We start from the raw sequence: 23,157 nt of genomic DNA, 5'->3' as shown, positions 1-23,157 counted from the left end.
TAAATCTAAAAATTAGTTTTAGAAAAAAATTGGAACATTAACCTTTTCCTCTTTGATTTTTACTTTGGCAATATTTAGATGAAACCAGCACTGAGTCAAACTTTTAGTTCTACAAATTGATCCAATATCTTCCTCCTTTAGGGGTGATACCATCCCCAGTTTACAGGTGAGCAAACACGTCTGAGCTTCAGAAATTTGCCATGGCTAGAAGTTACAGAAAAAGAATTCTAGTTGCTTTTTAATGCAGTAGAAGAAAATACCATACTAACTCTACATTTTAGGAAGAGAAAATACTCTTTCTTCATTCTCCCATAATCCACAATTACACGATTGTCACAATTATAAACTTTTATGTATGTTTGAGGCAGCTAGACGCTACAGCAGAGAGCACTGGGCCTGAAGTCAGAAAGGCAAGTTCAAATCCAGTCTCTTTTAAACTATGATTCTGGGCAAATGATTTAACTTTACCTCAGTTTCCTAATCAATAAAAAAGGGATAATACCTATATACCAGAGTTGTTTTGAGGATCAAATGAGTTTACATTTACAAATATGCTCTGCCAACCTCACAGAGCTATATAAATACTAGCCATTGTTTGTTAAGTCTGGTTTATGAAGCCTTCTGCCATGGTTGAAGCCAGAGGATTTTTAATAGCTGCACATTTAAATTCTTTCAGTGATCATATTGCCAGGCATAGGGTCAAACAGATTAACTTCCTTAACCTAAGGAACTTACTACTATATGGGAGAAAGGGCTCAGCAAATACCTATGGCACAAGGAGAAAGTAAATGACAAGGTAAGACTGATTTTTAAAAGTGACTGGAGAAGACACCACCCAGGTCACATTTGAGTAGCAAGATATGTTGTGCCTTCTTAAAAAAAAGCCATGTGATCAGTGGATAGAGCCAGGCCTAGGGATGGGAGGTCCAGGGTTCAAATCTGGCCTCACACACTTCCTAGCTGTAAAGACTGTGGGCAAGTCTCTTGACACTCAATTGCCTAGCCCTTACCACTCTTCTGTCTTGGATTTAGTATCAATGCTAAGACAAGGGTAGAGGTTTAAATACACATGTAGTAAAGGAAATGCCTGGGAAGGGCAAGTCAAGCACAATAGTTGTGTGTTAAATACTAGTGACCAGGATATCATTTGGAGTATTGACTAGACATTGGGCCACATTATGGAGAATCTTGAACCTGGTATTCATGGCTCACATAATAATCCATTTCTTAGTCACTTAAGGACTTGATGACATAGGTAAGTGAAAGAATCATTATTTGAATACTGGGTTCTGACTCCAAATTCAGGGCTCATTCTGCTTTACCACATTGTTTTAAAATTCAGTCTCAAGTATTAAAAAATTTTAACTTTCAATTTATATTTGGTATTATTTAGATAAAACCAACATTTTGGTAATTTTTAAATAATTCATTATCTTTTCTTACAGCTTTAGTTCCACCAGATCAAAGAAATAAGATAATACAATTATTAACTTTAAACAATTTTATTACACAAAGGTCATCACATAATTGGATATTTCTCTACTTTGTACACAATTTTAATTATTCTTCGTCTGCCCAGAAAGGCTGCTTCTGAACTTTCCTTCTAGTGATGGCAAACACTAAAATTCTGATTTAACAGAATAGTAGTAAAAATGCCTCAGCTGGTTTAAGTTGAAAGCAGAACATTGGTACATGGATCTTGCACCCAATATTAGGAATGTACAAATGTCTTTATTCAAAAAATACAAAATAAATTATCTGTAGGCATGGATAATGACAGCAGTAAACCATTACATATTTTGTCAACTGAAACCAGTAACTGATGGTTTATAGTGATTTTCTTAAACATCAGCCTTTACTTCAGTCTTCTCTCCAACTGACTTCTCCGAAGTTAGTGAAGAACACTGCCTTGAGTCTTGCTTACATCACAGATCATAATGATTTTAGAAAGCATTATTCTAGGAAATTAGAACATGCCACCTCCCATGCCTCCACCCATACCACCCATCCCTCCCATGCCAGGTTCCTTCTCTTCTTTAGGAATTTCAGTAACAACAACTTCTGCTGTAGTTAATAAAGAAGCTACACCAGCAGCATCCAACAGAGCAGTTCTTACAACCTAGGGAAAACATTTCAAGAAAATATTAAATATTAAATTTTACCCAACTAAAAATTCCAAACAACAAATAAAATGTGATAGTGGGATAATCAGATTCTCTAAGCAGCTTTGAATCTATTCCATGTCTTGAGACAAATATGGTAAAAATTAAAACTGTTTACCTTAGTTGGGTCAATTATTCCTTTTTCAACCATATTTACAAAATCTCCAATCATGGCATCATAACCTATCTCTGAGGAGCTTTGTAAAATCTTCTCAACTATCAATGAGCCTTCCACACCAGCATTCTTAGCAATGGTCATTGCAGGAATTTTCAGTGTCTTCTTAATTATGTCTATTCCTATAGAAGGAAAAATTATTTAGCAAGATCGTCTATTGAGTTTAGTTCATAAAAGTAAATATCATTAGTAGCACTTAAGGTTTGCAAAGTGTTTTTTTCCTTTATTTTTTGTTTTTTAACCCTTACCTTCCATCTTGGAATCAATACTAGTATTGGCTCCAAGGCAGAGGAGTGCTAAGGGTAGGCAATGGGTGTCAAGTGACTTGCCCAGGGTCACACAGCTAAGACGTGTCCAAGGTCAAATTTGAACCTAGGACCTCCCAGTCTCTCAATCCACTGAGCCACCCAGCTGCCCCCTGCAAAGTGTTTTTTAAGTATATTAGTGAGTGACTTGCTTGGCTCACAATGCTAAATGGCTAGGGCAAAATTCCAACACAAGTACTCCTGACTCAGGTCCAAAACGCTACCCACTATACTACCTCTAGATATAGTCCATTATAACAAATCACAAAATCTGAAAATGCAACTAGATCATTCTTACAGCCATGTTTTCATGTGCCTCCCCCCCCCCCCCAAACTAGCCATACTTCCTTTTTTTGGACTGGCAGACCAGGACACAGTGCTGGTGACATTACCCAGATTTCAACAAAGCACCTGAAAGTTTTCCAATATCTTTGTAAAGTGACCTAGAAACTACAATTGGGGGTATTCTAAGAAATGTCTTGAAAATATTGTTAATGCTGGAGTTGCTCACATTAGTAGCATCAATTACTACTACTAATGGATTGATGTCAACTTAAAGGCGTTGGGGTCCTATTCTAGTCAAAATTATTACAACATAGATGGAAGGATAAGAATATATTAACCAAATCTGCACATGACTCAAGCTAACATGCCAGATAAATAGGAAGTCTAATATTAATATTTTTGGGAAAAGCTGCTCCAATACAAAGACAGGTTAACCCTTCCAAAAAAGTGAAATGGAAGGTCTTGGGAGATGGTGATACCTATTTTAGAGTAGGTTCCCTGTTCAGGTATTGTGTTGGGTTAAATGGCTTCTGAGAACTTTTTCAGCCCTAAGATTGTATAAGACCTCCAAACATCTAATGACTATTAGTCATCCATCCCCTAATTACATCTTGATTTTTTCTGCCTTCTGTCAACAGGAATAGTACATTCTCAGTAAAGACAGTCATCAGTTCAAGAGCACAAATTTATAAGGATATCCTTTACCAATTTTTTGATCTTCATTACTTGGAGTTAATGCCTCTAAGGCTGGAATGCATCGAAGCAATGCACAGCCTCCTCCCAGAACTATGCCCTCTTCAACAGCAGCACGTGTAGCATTAAGTGCATCAGTAACTCGGTCTTTCTTTTCATTCACTTCTACGTCACTTGTTCCACCAACCTAAAAGTACAAGAAAACTCAGTTTTAAACATCACCATATTAAAAAGCAGAAAGGAAAAAAATCATCTTTGTTGTTAACTTCCTACAAGTTAACAGGATACTTTGTTATTCAACTCCTTCCTGATCAACCTGTACTGGTTCATTTTGCCTAATCATAGTCTTTAACCAATTTCCTATTGAAATTTCTTTAATTTTCATCATTGGAATCACAATTTAACCTAACAGTCAAAGGGGTAACTTGCATTGGAAAGGAAAACAGTCCAAACTATTTCCATGGTTGAATTAGGTCACCACACATGTCTTACCTTTATTACAGCAACTCCATCAGAAAGTTTGGCCAATCGCTCATTTAATTTTTCTTTTTCATAGTCACTAGTAGTAATCTCTAGCTGTTCAATGATTTCATGAACACGCTTTTCAATTTGGGATCTGTCACCCCTTCCCTTCAAAAGCATGGCATCATCTTTTGTCACAATAACCTCCCCAACTTTTCCAAAATCATGAGCTTGAATATCTTCGAGATTCAGAGTCAATCCCTCTTCTCCAAATACCTGTAAAAGTCATTATGAAATATGTTGGATATTAAGAAATGAGAATAAATTTCACTAAGTAGAACTTTTCTGCATCATAACAAACTTATTTGAAACATTATCAATCTATTTAACCTACAAAAGAATCCAGAACTATTCAAGTTCCATACTAAAAAGAATATAGCAGTACATAACTAGGCATCTTACCACCATAAAAGTTTGTTTTGATGTTAATCAAATTCAGGTCTTCAGATTCCAAGTCTAATTTAAGTAAGCACCATTATGTACAAGGTACTGTAGCAATCCAATTGCTTTACTACATCACAGTGCATATAATTAAAAAACTCCTCAGAATAAATGTAGACTTTTGTGGGTGTAAGTATCCCTAGTCCTAATTGATGTTAAGCTATTTTACTTACTGTACCACCAGTAGCAATAGCCATATCCTTAAGCTGGTTCTTCCTGTTATCACCAAAACCTGGAGCTTTCACTGCAACAACCTGCAGTCCAACTTTTAGCCTATAAACAGAAACATTACAAGATTATTCTAGGATTACCAGAAGAGAAACTCACTTTGCATTCTTCAGACCTGGGTTTCCTTGCTTTTTACTCTTCTCAATACTAAGAGCTGCTAAACACAGGTTATTAAAAACAAGGCTGTGAATCTGGGGAAGAATCTTTATTCTTGAAAACCTTAAGACACAAGACCATTTTTAGTACTAAGACCTTGTTGACTAGATATGGCAGCATGGTACAACAATGTATTGGTATGTCCCATCCAAATGCATCTTCTTCATGTTTTTTGGCTTGTCCAAATTCTAGTCCTGAATGTAATGTTCAAAATGTTAACATAATATAGAAAAAAAAACTATTTTTGTTTTTGTCTAGAACAGTGGTTCCCAAACTTTTTTGGCCTACCACCCCCTTTACAGAAAAAATATTACTTAGCTCCCTGGAAATTAAATTTTTAAAAATTTTAATAGCAATTAATAGGAAAGATAAATGCACCTCTGGCCATCACTGCAGCACCCACCAGAGGGCAGTGGCACCCACTTTGGGAATTACTGGTCTAGAGCAATGAAGTTTCCTCTTAAAAAAAAGGCTGCCCAAAAGCACCAAGGTTAAGTAACTTACTCATAATTACATGGCTAGTCCTCTAAGAAAAAAGAAAACCAGACTCCAAGGCTATCTTTCCACTATACCATGCCAACCCTCTGCTTGTAAAAATTTGTAACACTAAATTTATTGACAAAAAGTAGTCATGAGTTTCAGCAGTCCAAATAATTTCCTGAAATGGGCCCCTTTTATACCAGTGTTATTTCCTCTATATTCAACTATTCCCCTTTCAAGTCTTTTTTCAAATATTCTATGTATAAAAAAATTTTAGTTTGCTCACCATATTTTATTATTAATCATTAAATAGGATGACTTGAAATTAATAAGTTAACATTTGGAGACATAAATTCATTGTATCAACTAGGTATACCAAATGAGTATCTAATTAGCTAATAAATGATAAAATCAGGCTTTCTCATGGTTAAGTTATAAAAATAATACCACTATTTCTGTACTTACACATATTCTGTATATACAAGTTCTACTGTTTTACTATTAGCAAAAAGCATGAAAAAATTGCAATGGGCCTTAAGACCCAATATCTAGCAGTATAGTTAATTGCTCTCTCAATTTGTAGAGCCTCCGAATATCCATGCCTCATTCATTACCTGTTCAAAACAAGAGTACTTAATGCTTCTCCATCAACATCTTCAGCAATTATGACTAAAGGCTTACGGTGGGCGTTTGCAATTTCAAGTGCAGGTACAATAGACTGGACACTGGAGATTTTTTTTTCACTTAGAAGAACATAGGCATCCTGGAATTCACATTTCTGACCTGTATGATAGATATGACATTCTTTTCAAAGCAAATTAAGGAACATTACTAATTAACTACCTACTATGCCCATAAGTTTGAAAAATAAATTATGTTAAGTCATAACTCACAATTTAACTAGGGCAAATGACCCTAGGGAAAGATTTCTAAAGATTTGTTCTAGCCTACCTTTAGAGTATTCATTTTTCAGCTACTCTTTTATCACACTCAACTCATTCTGCCACCTCCTCCACCCTTTTCCCTTACCCCAAGTCTACCTCTCTAAAATGACTTAAGTTTGCTATGCTAACTAATGATTAGTAGTTTCCCCATCATTTCCCAAAAGCAAAATTCTCCTCCACAAACAGCCAAGACACAACATGACAGATTTCAGATTATATAGCCCATATGCCTTTAAATGTCAGTGACCACACGTTATTTACCTTTAGCTGTATTAATAAAATAAGGAGAGATATAACCTCTGTCAAATTTCATGCCTTCAATAATTTCTAATTCATCATTCAATGTTTTTCCATCCTGAAAACATGAAAACAAACTATAAATACAGTGGGGGAAAACATATACAAGAATCAGGAGAACAAACAAAATTAGGGGAAAAAATCTAAACAGGCAATTAAAAATTAGCCCTTCGCGGTTTGTATAAATAGACAAACTAGTGGTAAAACAGTAGATTAGTTCAAATTTTTTGGTAATCAATATACCAAAACCCCTATAATATAGTTGTTTTTTGATCCAGAAAGAATCTACTAGGACTATAATTTAAGGACGTTACTGGCCAAGATGGCAGCAAAGATACAAAGATCCATCTGATCTCTACCAAAACTATGATATGATGTCTCAGAATGAATTCTAGAGCAGCACAACCCACGAAAAGACAAGGCGAAGTAATTTTTTTACAAAAACTTAGAAGCCAGCAAAAGGGATCTAGTATATCAGGGGTGGAAGCAGAGTACAAAACAATGTGCTAGGACAGGCCCCATTGCGGCAACAGGCCCTGGTAGAAGCTAAAGCAGCAGCAAAAACTTCCAGCTCTCAGCCACAGTTAGTAAAGGAGTTGGGAATCGGACAATCACACATTAAAATGTTACAGGGATTCCTTTGCTGGTTCTGGGTACAAGACTCTTGTTTGCACTCCTTATACACAGATTTAGGAAGCAGTCCTGGGACATGTTCTCTGTGAGAGAAGCACTAGCAAGCATCAAGGCTTCCTGTCACAAGGGAACAGGGGAACCCCAGTCACAGTTCCAAGGTGGAAGAACACTGGTGGTTACCTCCAGGCCTGGAGAGTATTAACCACACCTCTCCTTATATCATATACCACCTTAGAAGAACTGAAAGCAAAAAAATTCCCAGGGCCAGCTCTGAAGGCAGCTGTACAAAGAACCTGAAGTTTGGAAAAGTGTACCCTTCGCCTCAGTTATAGATCCCAGTTTAAAAAAAAAGGGGGGGGGGGGGGAAGGCAACTGGGTTGCTCAGTGGATTGAGAGTCAGGCCTAGAGACAGGGGGTCCTAGGTTCAAATCTGGCCTCAGACACTTCCCAGCTGTGTGACCCTGGGCAAGTCACTTGACCCCCATTGCCCACCCTTACCACTCTTCCTCCTAGGAACCAATACACAGAAGTTAAGGGTTTAAAAAAAAAGAGAAAAGAAAAATAAAAAGGCCAGAAAAATGAGCAAACAACCAAAAAAGAGAAGCTCAACATTCAAAGTTATTTTGATGACAGGGAAGATCATAACAAACTCAGAGGAAAACAAAGTCAATACTGTTGCATACAAAGCCTCCAAGAAAAATATGAATTTCTCTCAATGCCAAAAAGAAATAATGGAGTGGATCAAATAAGAGGTAGAAGAAAAACTGGAAAGAGTGGTACAAGAAAATCATGAAGAGTCAACAGCTTGATAAGGGAGGACCAAAAATATACTGAAGAAATTAATTTAAAAAGCAGAACAGGTCAAATGGTAAAAGGGGAGCACAAAAATCCAATGAAGAGAATTCCTTAAAAAGCAGCAACACTGAATTAAAAATAATTAAAAATATGAATATTTTTCTCTCTTAATATACATGTGAATTGAAACATGAGAGACTTAATTCACATGAACATGTCTGTCTCCTAGAGGATGCCTTTTGTCTTGCAGGGAAGGTGAAGATATGCTGGGATGTGTGGATAAATTCTATTAATAAATAAAAAAGATACATATGAAAAAAAAAAAAAAAGCAGCAACAGTTAAATGGAAAATGATATACAAAAATGCACAATAAGAATTTCTTAAAAGGCAGTACTGGCCAAATGGAAAAAGGGGTACACCAATTCACTGAAGAAAAGAACTCTTTACAGAGTAGAATTGATCAAATGAAAAAAGTACAAAAATTTACTCTAGAAAATCATGCCTTAAAAATTAAGATTGGGCAAGTGGAAGTTAACAACTCCATGAGATATCAAGAAACAATCAAAAGTCAAAATGATTGGGAAAAAAAAGTGAAATCTCATTGGAACAACTGACCCAGAAAAAAATCCAGGAGATAATTTAAGAATTATAGGATTACCTGAAAGCCATGATGAAAAACAAACAAAAAAAACCTTAGACATTATCTTTCAAGAAATCATCAAAGAGATGGGAGGTCCTAGGTTCAAATCTGACCTCAGACACTTCCCATTTGTGTGACCCTGGGTAAGTCACTTAACACCCATTGCCTAAGCCCTTACCACCCTTCTGCCTTGGAACCAATACACAGTATTGGTTCCAAGATGGAAGGAAGGAAGGAAGGAAGGAAGGAAGGAAGGAAGGAAGAAAAATGTCCTCATATTCTGGGACCAGAGGGCAAACTAGAAATGGGAAGAATCCAAAAATCACCTCCAGAAAGAGATTCCAAAAAATATGACAGCCAAATTCCAGAACTCTCAAGTCAAGAAGAAAATATTGTAAGCAGTCAAAAAGAAACAATTCAAATCTTGTAAAGCTTTAGCAGCTTCTACATTCATTAAAGGATGGGAAGGCCTGGAATATGATATTTCAGAAGGCAAAAGAACTAGGACTTCACTCAAGAATAACTTACTCAGCAAAACCGAGCATAATCCTTCAGAGGAAAAAAACAGATATTCAATGAAACATGGGATTTTCAAACATTCCTAATGAAAAGACCAGAGCTGAATGGAAAATCTGAGACTCAAATACAAGATCAAGAGAAGCACAAAAAGGTAAATAGGAAAGAGAAATCAAAGACATTCAATAAAGATAAATTGTGTACATAAGACCAAATTCATTTTAGGGCTGAAAATAATGAAATAATTAAATAAAATTAAAGCATAGGAAAGAGGAAAGCATTGGGAGGAGGGGGGAAGAGAAAAATAGAATGAGGTAAGTTCTATCATATAAAAGAGGCATGAAAGAGTTTTTAGAGTGGAGGGAAAGATGGGAGAGAAAGGAAGAGGAATATATGAACCTTTCTCATTGGAATTGGCTCAACATACACAATCAATTGGGTATAAAGAGCTCTTACCCTACAGGAAAGTTGAGAGGAGACAGGGATAAGAAAATGGGGGATGGGGTTGATAGAAGGTAAATTGGGGGAAGTGAAGGTCAGAAACTAAACGGGGGGAGGGGGGGAGAGGAATGGAATGAAGAGAAATACATAGTAATCATAATGGTATAAAAATGTCTCTAGATAAAAAACAAAAAGGACCTATACATACAAAAATACTTAAAGCAACTCTTTTTATGGGGGCAAAGAATTGGACAGTGAGAGGATATCCATCTATTGGGGAATGGCTAAATTATAGTATATATGATTGTGATGAAATAACATTGTGCTATCAGTCAGGAATAACAAGTAGGAAAAGCTCAGAAAACTCTGGAAAGGCTTACATGAATGGAAACAGTGTGAAATAAGCAGAACAAACACATTGTACCCGTTGACAGGAATACTGTAAAGTGAACAACTGTGTGAATAACTTAGCTATTCTCAGCAATATCCAAGACTATCCCAAAGGAGTCATGATGAAAAAAAAAAATGCTATCTGCTCCCAGAAAGAACTGACAGTCTGAATCCAGAGCAAAGAAAATCTTTTTCCCTTTCATTCTTAATTTTTTTTAAATTCAAGTTCCTTTTCACAAAAGAATATGGAAAAATGTTTTACATGTCTACACATGTAAAATCTATGAGATTGCTTACCACCTCAAGGGAGGAAGGGGAAGACAGAATTTGATACTCAATATTCTTTGAAGAAATGTTGGGAGGGGGAACAACACAAAAACACACACACAAAATTCGTATCAGGTGAGACCTAACAATAAAAAAATTATTCTTAAATAGCATTATATCAGTGATGGGCAAACTACGGCCCCGGGTCAGATGCAGCCCCCTGAAATGTTTTATCGAGCCAAGCGACATTATTCCTAATCTGATGAATGCAATGAGTAGGACACAATATAATGAAACTTTGAAAGAGTTGCCTTAGAAACAGACTGACAGATGAGCATTTCCTTTCCTTTGGCCTCCTCTTTAAAAAGTTTGCCCATCACTGCATTATATGATAGCAACAAATCAGACAGGAAGAATTGGAGATTGGCTGAATCACCCTGGTCTCTGAATATGATACAATATAATTCTACAATACTGTGCAATACAGGAAAAAAATACAATGTTTCTGGTTACATTGCACAATTAAAAAAAAATTATGGCTTTATATCTCAAAAGAATTATCTACAGAATGTTAGGTTCAAAGTATTCACAAAGTGCTCCTTATAAAAATCCTGAAGAAGCATATTTGTGATACTCTCAAAGGAGTATTAGGATGTTAAAAAAAATGGCACAAGTTTTCCCTTTTAATCCAGTTAATGTTCTAAGAGAGCAAGAATTAATGAGACCAAAGTCACACTCTGAACCATTTGTTAACTTTAATGCCACTGGTCATAATAAAGATCAAATATGTGTAGCTGGTTCAGTATGCAATTACCATTATGCAAACACTTAAAAATGCATGTATAATAGAGTAAATTAAGAATAATTTAATATACAATGGATAACTTTTTACACTATAGTATAAAGACTACTTTCCAAATGAGTTTGTCTTGATAGCATAAAGCTGCCCTTAATCAAAGAACAAGTATTTACTAAGCACCTACTGTCTCAGGCACTATGCTTACACTCCAAGGATATTAGTGAATTAAATGAACAAAAATGAACTATCTATACAAGTTTGGGGAATGAATTTCATTTTTTACCCAGTGCAAAAGACTCATAACTTGCCTTTACTGTGATGACACCTTTTCTTCCAACTTTTTTCATTGCATCAGATATTATGTTGCCAATTTCTCGATCTCCATTTGCTGAAATTGTAGCAACCTAAAATAATTAAGTTAGTATTTCAAATGAAGTTTCATTGTCAACAATAATACAATTTGGCCCTGGCAACATTAGTCCTGTTTTCATACCACCCACCATTAAAATAAAAAAACTATCAGGAAGATTACACACACACACACACACACACACTATATATATATAAAATTAAATGGTTATGGAAGTGATTATAGACACATTTCCTAAATATAACCACACAATAATGTACCTACATTTATTTAAAATTAAAAATGTTTTTTATTACTTTGGTCAGAATAGCCCTAGGTACCCAAATTAACTTGGGGCTAAATGTGAATCTATTGGTTGACACCCCCCCCCAACAGAAATACATTAAAACAGTAAGCAATACAATGAAACTCAAAAGCATAAGTTTACAGTGAGTATTCTTAGAGCTTGACCAACAAAATAAAATGACAGCAACTTGCTATTTTTGTTTTTTACTTTTAATAGATTATTAAGAATGCCTATCTGTGGGCAGTTAGGTGGCTCAGTGAATAGAGCCAGGCCTAGATAGGAAGACCTTCATTTAAATCAGTGATTACCAAAGTGGGTGCCACCGCCCCCTGGTGGGTGCTGCAGTGATCCAGGAGGGCGGTGATGACCACACGTGCATTTGGGGACAGTGAATAACTATAAGGGGGCGCTAAGTAATATTTTTTCTGGAAAGGGGGCAGTAGGCCAAAAAAGTTTGGGAACCACTGATTTAAATCCAAACTCAAACACTTCCTAGCTGGGTGACCCTGGCCAAGTCATCTAAACCCAATAGCCTAGCCCTTAGGACTCTTCTGCCTTGGAATCAGATATTAATATCAGTTCTAAGACAGAAGGTAATGGTTAATTTAAAAAAAAAATGCCTACCTGAGCAATTTCTTCAGGGGTTGTGACAGGTTTAGACTGGTTCTTAAGCTCACTAATGACAGCGTCAACAGCCAACATCACACCTGAATCCAGAGTAATTATTTGTTATAATATTTATTTTGAGCCAATGAATAGTTTTGTGAGGCTGGTAAGAAATTTAGTCTAAGTCTATGTGTGTTGCTTCTCTGCTACAGTCTTAAAAGAATTAAGGGAATTTTCAGTAACAACATAAAAGACTCAGTGGATAAATGGTCAAAGGCTAGGAACAATTGTTAAAACAATTCTCAACATTTAGCAATATGAAAGACTGATCCAAGTAACTTAGAAATGAAAATAAAAATCCAGAACTTCACTTTATATCCAGAAAACTAGAAAAGATAAAAGAAACTGGCAATAGTCACAATGGTGGAGGGATTATGGAAAGACAGATCTTGTTGGTGGAGATGTGAACTGGTTCAACCATTTGGAATTATGCAAAATAACTAAACTGTCTATATATACCCTTTAATCCAGAAATACTGGAATTTAGACATATAGCTCCAAAAGTTCAAAGTCAAAAAGGTAACATATAAATACAAGTACCCAGATATAGATTTTAAAACCTGAATATAACTGTTATACTTGTTTTAATAATTATGGACTAATACAATGATCTGGGATAATTCTGTAAGACTTATGACTGGAAATGCCATCCACCTCCAGACAAAGAACTGCTGTTTCAGATAGGCGCAGATCAAAGCATACTCTCTTTCACATCAGCATATTTATGGTTTTATTTGAGGATTTTGGTTTTGTATGAGTGTGCTCTTATAACAATGACCAATATGGAAACGTGTTTTGCATGATAATACATGCATAGCCCAGAACAAATTGCTTCCCAACTCTGAATGGGGGGAAATGAGATGGTTTGGATTTCATAATTTTGGAAAATATATGTTGAAAATTATTATTACATGTAATCGAGAAAACAAAATACCTTTGAACCAAAAATAATAAGTTATGCACTGATAAAACTGTTAAAAAATTTATTTTACAAAGACTGATAAAAATCATAAGCTGCACTGGCAATTTCATTTTCCTCTTTAAACTCATTTCCCTACTTATTTCAAGGACTGTCAATTCAAGAGTAAAGAATCATCAATCTATTCTTATTACTTTAGTTTAACAGCAAAAAAATTTTAAAAATCAAAGCAGAATTGTAGAAAAAATAAAAATGAATGTTTTCAAGTTAATTAGCCAATAGTTATTTCCCTAAACAGCTAATTCATTAGTTTTTAAGTGTCAATTATATGAAGAGTTACCTCTCCTGATCTCCACCGGATTTGCTCCTTTGCTGATCTTCTCAAAACCTTCTTTTGCAATAGAGCGTGCAAGGACTGTGGCAGTGGTAGTGCCATCCCCAGCCTCTTCATTTGTGTTATTGGCAACATCCTGAACTAGTCGGGCACCAATGTTTTTATATTTGTCCTTCAAGTCAATTGCTTTTGCAACAGTGACACCATCTTTTGTTACCTTGGGACTTCCCCAACTCTGTTCAATGATCACAGTTCTTCCCTATAAACACAAGAATATTGAATGTGACAGTCAATGCACATTTCCTCCAAAAGGGTAGGTCCATACAGAAATATAAGTATCTATATTGTATAAACTCTGGAGGGCAATATCAAAGATATAAAAGTATAGGCTATAAAAAAGGAAAAGGATTTAGGAGCAGTGAGATACCACAGGGGATAAAACCAAGTCTGGAGTCAGGAGAAGTTGAGTTCAAATTTGACCTCAAGACATTTCCTAGCTGTGTGACCCTGGGCAAGTTACTCAATAACATTTGTCTAGCCCCTGATCTTCTGTCTTTCAGAGTTCTTACTAAGACAGAAAGTAATGGTTAAAAAAAAAAGTATAGTCACTTGGAAACACTCTGAGACTGGGAATACCACCAGAAAGTTTATTACTATACTGCCTCACTAATAATTCAATCCCAAATCATGGTTCTCAAGGACAACTTTTGGCAATGCTCCAGCATACAATCAAACTGACCTTCCCTCTGTAGTTCAACAATGGCTCTATTTTGGGATATAGTGTAAATTCAGTGATTACCAGATGCCTGCCCAAACCATTCATACTTTATCCTTTTGAAATGTAAATAGATCACAATGATCTTAACAATTTACATAAATAAAAAAAAAAATCTCTACTTTCAAAGTCTTAGAACTGGGTAGGAAAAAGTACCCAGGATTTATCTGAGAACTGAGCTCAAAGCCTAGCAACACTTTAGAACTCAGTTTCTTTCCCCTATAAAGAGGATAAACTAGATAGCCTCTTTAGTTTTCTTTGAGCTCTAAATCTATGATCCCAGGTCATTATTTAGTTCAACACTCATTTTAAAGTTGAGGAAACCCAAGTCCAGAAATGTCAAGAAACTACTAGAAACTCATCCTCTATGGTAGATGAATGTAACAGAGTATTAATTCATAGCTAAAAACACACAGTTCGGAGGCAAAAGACTCCTAAACTGATACAAAGTAGGAAGAACTAGATAGATCTTAACTTTGCCACTTATGACCACATAGTCTTAAACTCAAAACAGAAAGATCCCTATTGTAGGCATATTAACTTAGAAAACTTCAAATTAACATTATTTCTGTTGTACTTTTATTTTGTTAAACATTTCTCAATTGCATTTTATTTTTAAAACCCTGGTCTTAGAATTGTGTAAATGGAATTAAATCTAGCCCATTCAGTCAAAAATCTACCCATCCTAGGCGTAGAAATGTCATCCTCACCCTCCTTAGTGGGGAGGGGAGGAGTTACCCACACGTGACAATAAGTAACAAATCAAGAACAAGGGACTGCCCTTTGGGCAGTCCAAATCAATGTAGAAACTGCCATTTGTCCATTTGAATTAGAGGTGGACCCAGGGGAAGTGAAGAAAGACACTATCTCTTTAAGTAAGTTAGTTACTTCCTGTTGAGCCAGTTCCCGCTCTGAACCTGGTACTGAAGGAGCTCCTGAGACCACAGAACGCTTACACTCTGTGATGTCACGAAAGTAAGTTAGGCTGACTTCCTTGGCCTGACTGGGCCACTTCTAAACTCTACCTAAGCAGGCGCCAGCCTATCTGGCTGTTGGGCCTTGTGGCTTACAGCTTCATTTATTTAGCCTTTTAACCTTCTCTCTCTGTCCAGGCCTTTGGCCTGGACTAGCCTCTCCCTTTCTCTTTATTCCTATACTTTACCTTCCTGATTGTAAATAAACTTGCCTCAACCCGATGCTGACTTGGGTCTGATTTAATTACGGAATCAACCTGAATTGTTGATTCCTGGCGGCCACACTTTAAATATATATCTATAAATACTTAAATTTTCACTCTTACAGAATCAATACTATGCATAGGTTCCAAGGCAGAAAAGTGGTAAGGGCTAGGCAAAGGAAGGTAAGTGACTTGCCCAGGGTCACACAACTAGGAAGTGCCTGGAGGCCAGATTTAAATTTAGGAGCTCCCATCTCTAAGGTCTGTCTCTCAATCCAAAGAGCCAGCTGCCCCCTCCCCAATTACACTTTAATCTGGTTTAGGATCACATTGGAGTTTTGCAGGCTCTAAGTTTGGCACCTCTGGTTTATATGAAGTCCCTTTACTTTCTAGACTTCATTTCCTTCACTTATTAACAAGGGGGTTAGATTGGATGACTTTTAAGGTCCCTTGGAGCTATCTGTTACTATTGTGCATCACACATGCCTATGAGAGACTCTTTGCATAACTGAGAGAATATTTGGTCTTTTATAATTGCTTAATGTAGAGGCTTCACAGGAATATATTCTGCATTTCATTTAATCAATACCAGAACTGATCAAATTTTAGTTGTAACTCTTCTGCAAATAGGTTACCATACCCATGGACTTTTTGTATAGTAAAGACTGATTTGCAAAATAAGTGGAAATACTATGGTGCCATGTTCCCTTTCTCCAGGTGTAGGAGATAATCTCACTTATGATTCTATGGACCTCTAATACTAGTATTAAATTCAATCCTGAAACTTTAGTTGGACATGTTAAACAATAAAATTAGTTTTCCCCAAAAAATCAACCTTATCCATTTGGGTAAACTACCTATGATTTCAACTTTACCCACTTGAGTAAACTGCTTAGGATTACAACAATAATCTTAAAAATCTGTGAATTAAACTAAAAAATGTCCCGAAGAATCTTGCCTACAACTATGAAACTTGTCCTTCCATTCACCCAACTTCCCATCTCCTGAATTCAGCCCAATACAAGTTACACCAATGTTAGCAATAGGTTATGGAAAAAAAACAAAGAAGCAGTTTTCTTTAAATAACAAAGCCTGCAGATTAATGTTTATTATCTTCATTCACTAACCCTAGAAGTTCAGCCTATTAGGATTTGAACCCAAGTTTATACAGTAGGCAGGCAAACCAAATTAGTTTTGCCTAGAGTTATGAATTTTTTTGGTATTATAAGGTAATGCAAATGACTCCTATTCATTTAATAAAATGGTGAAAAAAAAAGGAAAATTGAGATTCAACATAAAGTCACAATGGAATCTGGCTGATTGGAACTTCGACTTAATCAACTCAGCAAAAAAATGCTTATTTGAAGTTACCTAATTAATGTAAAATCTTATATCTTAGCTCCCCTGACAACATAAAACTCCATTCATTCTTATTAAATCCAAGACAGTTTTAAGGGGAAAAAAGGATACGGATACCTTTGGCCCCATAGTAACAGCAACAGCGTCAGCTAAAAGATCTACACCTTGAAGCATTAAGGCTCTGGCATCTGCTCCAAATTTGACATCTTTAGCATAAGCACGTGTCAAGTGAGGGGCCAGTGCCCTAGACACTGGCCTAATCTGCCGAAGGACTGTGGACAACCGGAGCATTTCTGGAAAAATGAAACAATTAGATCAGTTAGAATGCTCTAGGCTCCCTCTGGCTCGATTGTGCCACCTGTTGACAAGAATATTTAGTGGTAGGCACTCACTGCAAAAGAGCCTCCCTTACATCTTCGGAAGGCATTTCTCGGTCACTGCCGCCACCATCAGTGAGGATCTGACTACTGCTACATCTCATAGCCAGACCATTAGTCTTGGGCCCTAATACAAGGCCTCAGCTCCTTGGCACAGTGCAGATGCACCTGAGCTAGAACTCTTCCCTTGGCCTCCAGCTAAAAACCAGAGTTAATCATTCATTTCTGTACTTGCTGGAAACATGCTTCCAAAGGGCCCCAAGAATGAATTAGACTGGGAAGCGGCACACTAGAGAAAACTACAGGTGAGAACAGATACATTGGTATAAAGCCAGGGTGAGGACTAAAGCAAAAATCCCTGACACAGCAAATCGCCCATCAAAAGGAGGAACTGTCTCCTTGTATCCAAGTGGTTGAAACAGTATCAGCGTGAGATACATTTGAGACTGCAGGGGTAAGGGGCCCGCTTGCCCACCCCACGCCCAGCCACATGTCTTTCTATCAGGACACATGGTACAAGGTCAAGGCTCCATCGTTCCTCCCCCTGCTGTCGGAAAGGCAGAGCTGCACGAACCAGGACCACCTACTACCCCTTTTCCCCCTTGACCAAGCCTTCCCGTTAGTTTTTTCCCCAGGATCCAACCCTGACCCTAGTCCCACCCCCCCCCACCCCCGTGGCTCAGGGCGGGCGCCTCCCGCTGCCCCCGCCGCCCTCCGGAAGGGAAAAAGGTGCTTAAAAGCACTGAGGCAAGGGGCCAGGCCTAGTCCCGGAACGCGTTAGCCCAGGGCCTGATACCCGGAGATTAGAGCCGCAGATTCCTCCAGTCTCCACTGACCCGACCCGACCCCACCCCAGCCCTGCTTCTCCCCGCCAAGGTTGCGCCTCCAAGGAGGCTGCCGCCATATCCCGCAGCCCCGTCCAGGCCCTCCCGCGACTGAAGCAGCGCCCCCAGCTTGGAGGGAAAAGCATGTAAAGAGAGGCCGCAGGGAGGCTGGCCCAAGCCGGAAAATGGCTCTCTTCCGCCATCCACGCGCCAGGCTCGCCGGTAGGGAAACAAAAGAACACGGGAGGGAGGGCTGGGAAGGGTAAGGGGAGCGCGAGACAGACCCTCGTGTACCTGCGGGGGCAGGCGGACAAGCGCGCAGTGCAGATCGTCAGCAACGAATGAGGGACACACGTACGGGGCGCTCACGGCAAAGAATTTCAGGCCCCGCCCCCACTACTGCACCACATGTGCGGATGGCGCCTCCACCCTCGACTAACCGCCCCCTGGGGCCCCGAAATCTGTCTGAGTCATACCCAGGCTCCACCCCTCTTACACTCGTGGGCCAAGCTAGGGAGGCAGGGAATGGTTTAGGCTCGTTCCTGGGACCCCATTTTTCCAGAACTTTCTGGAACGCGCCGCTACAGCCGTGGGTTAAGGGTGAAATTGCGTCATTTCCTGGGGGCCCGAAGGGATTTATTTTACCGGAGTCCAGCCGCGAAGAAAAGCCCTGAAAGACCTTTTTCTCCTGTTTCCTCTTCCCGTGTATTGGTTTGAGTAGCGGCCTGAACAACGAATAGCACCTCACGTAGCGGCCACCGCTATCCGACGTACAGAGACATTTAGCAAGGTAGAGGGCGGGACGCGCCTGCGCGGCAACTAGTCTTTCCTAGTGTACCCCCTCCCCTACAACCTTCACGTGTTTCGCGGACCGGGCTACGAGTCCACCGGCGTCCGGGGAGGGACAGAGAGAACGGACTGGGCAAGAGCGACAACTGCGGGTCACTGCGGAAGCCATGGTGAGTCCGGCCCTCGCGGCTTCCTAGAAATGCAGCAACAACAACCCTACCCAAGCCCTTCCATCCTCCCCTTTTCCTGGTACCGGGCCTCTGGGGCAGGGCGGTAGCCTTACGGCCCAATTGGCAGTTGACAGTTATTCGAACCACAAATCCTTTTACCGATGTGATCACTGTCCTTTTAATAATAATATGGGACGTCCCGGAAAGTCTCAGCGCCGCTTTAAGCCACGAAAGTTGTAAACTGCACTAAGACTTTCGGGAGAACGTACAACAGCAGCTAACATAAAGAATCCTTGCAAAGCTTAGATTCTCTCTTATAGACTGAGACCTAAGGCATCTCCACCCCTTTTCTTAACTGGGGAGGTTGATGTTTATCTACGTTTTACAGGCGGAGAAACCGAGGCTGAGAGAAAAGTTAAGCATTTAGGAGAAAAACTTGCTTGGGGAGCTCCTGAGTTCTAGGAGCACGTGTAGACACACACACACACACACACACACACACACACACACACACACACACACACACACACACACACACACACACACACACACACACACACACACACACACACACACACACACACACACACACACACACACACACACACACACACACTTCCTGCCCGCCTTGCTGAGAGGGCCTGTATGGGGAGGGGGGCGGGTTTCTGCCCTCTGAAGTTTGGTCCTCCCGACTGGCCTAGCACACGTGCCCCGAGGCAGCTGGGTGGCGGACCTTGCAGGTCCCTGCTGTCTGCAACCATGTGGAGTCCTCCATCGACCTTCTCCCATGGCGGGGCGGGATAGGGGTGCAGGTTGACCCCCTAGAGCGCCCCCACTCTTCCTCTATCAGCCACGAGAAAAATGGAAAGTTTTGACCTTGAGAAAACCAGAGGTCGTCCTGGTAGCCATTCTGACCTGAGTGGGGGGGGACAGACAGCATGGATTTGATAAAATTAAAAATGCAACAAGTGAACGGGAAGATCAGAGATTTATAAAACACGGTAGGACCCCTCACAGTTAATGGGTTCTGTGGAATGGGGAAACTTGGGCAAAAATTTTGACTTGTTCATGCTAATTGCCTTCAAAGATTTTTTGTTTGTTTAAAAAATATATATATATCTCAAATTTCTCTCTCAACAGGCAGGGCAGGCTTTTAGAAAGTTTCTTCCCCTCTTTGACCGAGTTTTGGTTGAAAGGAGCGCAGCTGAAACTGTTACTAAAGGAGGTATTATGCTTCCAGAAAAATCTCAAGGAAAAGTATTACAGGCAACAGTAGTAGCTGTTGGATCAGGATCCAAAGGAAAGGTAAATCCAGATTCATCAGCTTAACTATGTGAGGAAAAAAAAAAAGATAGCTTCTTTGTCTTAATTTAATTTGTAGTTTTTCAAACATACTAACACTTATTTAGCTCAGTGTATTCAGTCTTCCTCAGTCCATCTAAGTAAGTTAACATAAAATACCCTAACTACAGAGTAGTTTTTTTAAATGAAAAGTTCTTATGTGTAGATTGGCACTGCGGAGGAAATAACACCTGGAGATGGTAGCTGATTATTCATTATTGATAAGTTAAGACTTCCAGTTCTTTTTTCATTTGTTCTTCTTTACTCCTTACTCCTTCAAAACTCAGCTCAAATCTCCCCATCCAAGCCTCTTTACCCTGTCCTCAGGATTCACTTTCCACTAACATAGTTCTTGTTAGTACAATTTTGCATGTTCTTTCTCCCATAGAGAGTATGGGCTCCTAGAAATCAAAGAATGGTATTTTGCCTCTCTGTTCTCAGGGCTTACTCAGCACACAGCAAACTGTTAATAAATGCTTCTTGGTTGACATTTTTTTGGCAGTCCACAACTCTTCCAGCAAATTTGTAGTGAGTTAATACTAGTCTATTTCAAAGTAGCATTTTTAAAAAGATATAATTTTATTATAAACTAATAAAAATGAGTAAATTAGGGACTGGTGGGAATTTTCTATCATTATAGAATGTTGGACAAGATAACTTATACCCTTCTTATAGATGTACAAACTGAATTGAGGTTCATAGAGGGTGTGATTTTTCACTTGGCTTATAGCTAGTAAAGGATACTCCTACAACACTCCTGAGGGACCCCACTATGCCTTGTGACCTGTATTTTAATTATGCTTTTTGTGTTTATTATTCCAAGCCCTCTTTAGAGGGGAATTCTAATTTTCTTTCTTTTTTGGGGGGTGGTAGTGGTGGTTAGGAAGAGTTAATTTTCATAAACTTACACTCAAAAACAACCCTGGGAGGGGCAGCTGGGTAGCTCAGTGGATTGAGAGCCAGGCCTAGAGACAGGAGGTCCTAGGTTCAAATCCGGCCTCAGACACTTCCCAGCTGTGTGACCCTGGGCAAGTCACTTGACCCCCATTGCCTACCCTTACCAATCTTCCACCTATAAGTCAATACACAGAAGTTAAGGGTTTTAAAAAAAAATTAAAAAAAAAAAAACAACCCTGGGAGGTAGGTACTAATAATATCCCCATTTTAGGGTTGAAGAAAAGCAGAAAGAAGTTAAGGGAATTATCCAGGGTATACCACTAGTATCTGAGGTTGGATTTGAATTCAGATCTTCCTGGCTACCGTCTAATTAATCATCTAATTGAACCTCTTTATTTTATAGTTGAGAAAACATTCAGAGAAGCTTGTTTTGGCAAGATCCCAGTGATAGATTAGTGATAGAACCAGGATGAGAGAATGACTTGTGTTTACAGAGAAAGTTCTAGCAAGTTTTCCAGAAACCTAGAGGGGAGTTATCAGAGAAGTTTCGAAACTTTTATGGTTCCCTATTGAAATCTTTTAATTATGCTTTTTGTTTGATCAGAAGATAGCACCCTTATGTTTCTTTCTCCTTTGGCCCCCACACTTTAAACTGTCATATCTGAATAACAAAAAGTTGCGAATTTTTCGCTTATACTGTCTTCTTTACATGGAATAGATTTCTTATATTTGAATGAGAATGTAGTTTAAAATTTCCACCAGAATTTTTAACTAGTTCCAGAACTCTTGAGTTGTGTTATAGAAAAATATGACTAATCAGGGTACCTCAGTGTTTAACCTAATGTTTAACCTGTAGTGTAAAGTTCACTGAGAGCTTCAGAAATTTAAATCTTTTTGCATGACTGAAGTGCATAGTTCTCTTGCTCATGATAAATTCTTTGGCTTTTAGGACTAAAGAATTAGTTTTGAAATCACAGATCTTATAAAATTGGCCACAAATTTATTGGTTTAATAAATTTAATGTGAGAGTTAGACGAAGAAAATGTAATCACTAACAATTTTTACCCCCATTTTGTAGAGTGGAGAGATTCAGCCAGTTAGTGTGAAAGTTGGAGATAAAGTTCTTCTGCCAGAATATGGTGGCACTAAAGTGGTCCTAGAAGACAAGGTTTGTTTTATTCAACTTTAAATGAGTGAAGTACTCCAGTTGTTGCTAACAGAATTAACTAACATGCTGCTTTTTTTTTTTTTTTTTTTCCAGGACTATTTCTTATTTAGAGATGGTGATATTCTGGGAAAATATTTAGACTGAAATCACTGTTGAAGTGGCGTCAAGAATGTTGCCCATTCCACTGAAGTTCTGAAGTCTTTTGTTTCATCATGTAAATAATTTCCAGGTCTCTTGTTTTATAATAAACGGCTATCTAGTGTCTGAAATCCAATTACTCTGCACCAATATGAACATTTCCAAATAAAAAAATGTATAAATGGATGGTTAACCATGTTTAATGTGTTAAAAATTCTCTGAAACATTATTTTAATCTCATGGTTTTTAATAGATTTTAGAGTTAAAAGAGGGTACGTAGGTATGGAAGTACATAGAGTTCCTCTGCCTGGAGTCAGGAAGTCTTGAGTTCCAATGTAGCCTTAGGTAATAACTGTGTGACCCTGGCAACCCAGGCAACAGCCCTGTATGTCTCAGT

General features: G+C 38.4%; 2 protein-coding genes across 2 annotated transcripts; one reads left to right on the top strand and one right to left on the bottom strand.

Moving 5' to 3' along the window:
* Window positions 1–1,710: 1,710 nt before the first annotated feature.
* Window positions 1,711–18,629, bottom strand: HSPD1 (heat shock protein family D (Hsp60) member 1). The gene is made up of 12 exons (XM_044669669.1): window positions 18,552–18,629; window positions 17,174–17,349; window positions 13,752–14,004; window positions 12,451–12,533; window positions 11,479–11,574; window positions 6,653–6,746; window positions 6,062–6,230; window positions 4,757–4,856; window positions 4,113–4,358; window positions 3,633–3,807; window positions 2,281–2,459; window positions 1,711–2,119 (listed from the first exon to the last, which is right to left on the bottom strand). Exons 2-12 carry the CDS (start codon window positions 17,345–17,347, stop codon window positions 1,967–1,969), a joined length of 1,722 nt encoding a protein of 573 aa, XP_044525604.1. The 5' UTR covers window positions 17,348–17,349; window positions 18,552–18,629; the 3' UTR covers window positions 1,711–1,966.
* Window positions 18,630–18,904: 275 nt separating this feature from the next.
* HSPE1 (heat shock protein family E (Hsp10) member 1) lies at window positions 18,905–22,953 on the top strand. The gene is made up of 4 exons (XM_044669673.1): window positions 18,905–19,216; window positions 20,357–20,521; window positions 22,533–22,622; window positions 22,716–22,953. Exons 1-4 carry the CDS (start codon window positions 19,214–19,216, stop codon window positions 22,764–22,766), a joined length of 309 nt encoding a protein of 102 aa, XP_044525608.1. The 5' UTR covers window positions 18,905–19,213; the 3' UTR covers window positions 22,767–22,953.
* Window positions 22,954–23,157: the final 204 nt, after the last annotated feature.

Source organism: Gracilinanus agilis, chromosome 3 (genome assembly GCF_016433145.1).
Source record: "Gracilinanus agilis isolate LMUSP501 chromosome 3, AgileGrace, whole genome shotgun sequence".
Classification (NCBI taxonomy): Eukaryota; Metazoa; Chordata; class Mammalia; order Didelphimorphia; family Didelphidae; genus Gracilinanus; species Gracilinanus agilis.
Note: the sequence above shows the minus strand (reverse complement) of the source record. Positions and strands in the feature narration are given on the sequence as shown.

Coding starts and splice junctions, on each gene's coding strand:
- HSPD1 (XM_044669669.1), bottom strand. CDS start 17,347: ATGCTCCGGTTGTCCACAGTCCTTCGGCAGATTAGGCCAGTGTCTAGG. Junction 12,534..13,751: donor TCCGGTGGAGATCAGGAGAG/GTAACTCTTCAT, acceptor CTCTGGATTCAG/GTGTGATGTTGGCTGTTGAC. Junction 4,857..6,061: donor AGTACTCTTGTTTTGAACAG/GTAATGAATGAG, acceptor TTCTGTTTATAG/GCTAAAAGTTGGACTGCAGG.
- HSPE1 (XM_044669673.1), top strand. Junction 20,522..22,532: donor GATCAGGATCCAAAGGAAAG/GTAAATCCAGAT, acceptor CCCATTTTGTAG/AGTGGAGAGATTCAGCCAGT. Junction 22,623..22,715: donor AAGTGGTCCTAGAAGACAAG/GTTTGTTTTATT, acceptor TTTTTTTTCCAG/GACTATTTCTTATTTAGAGA.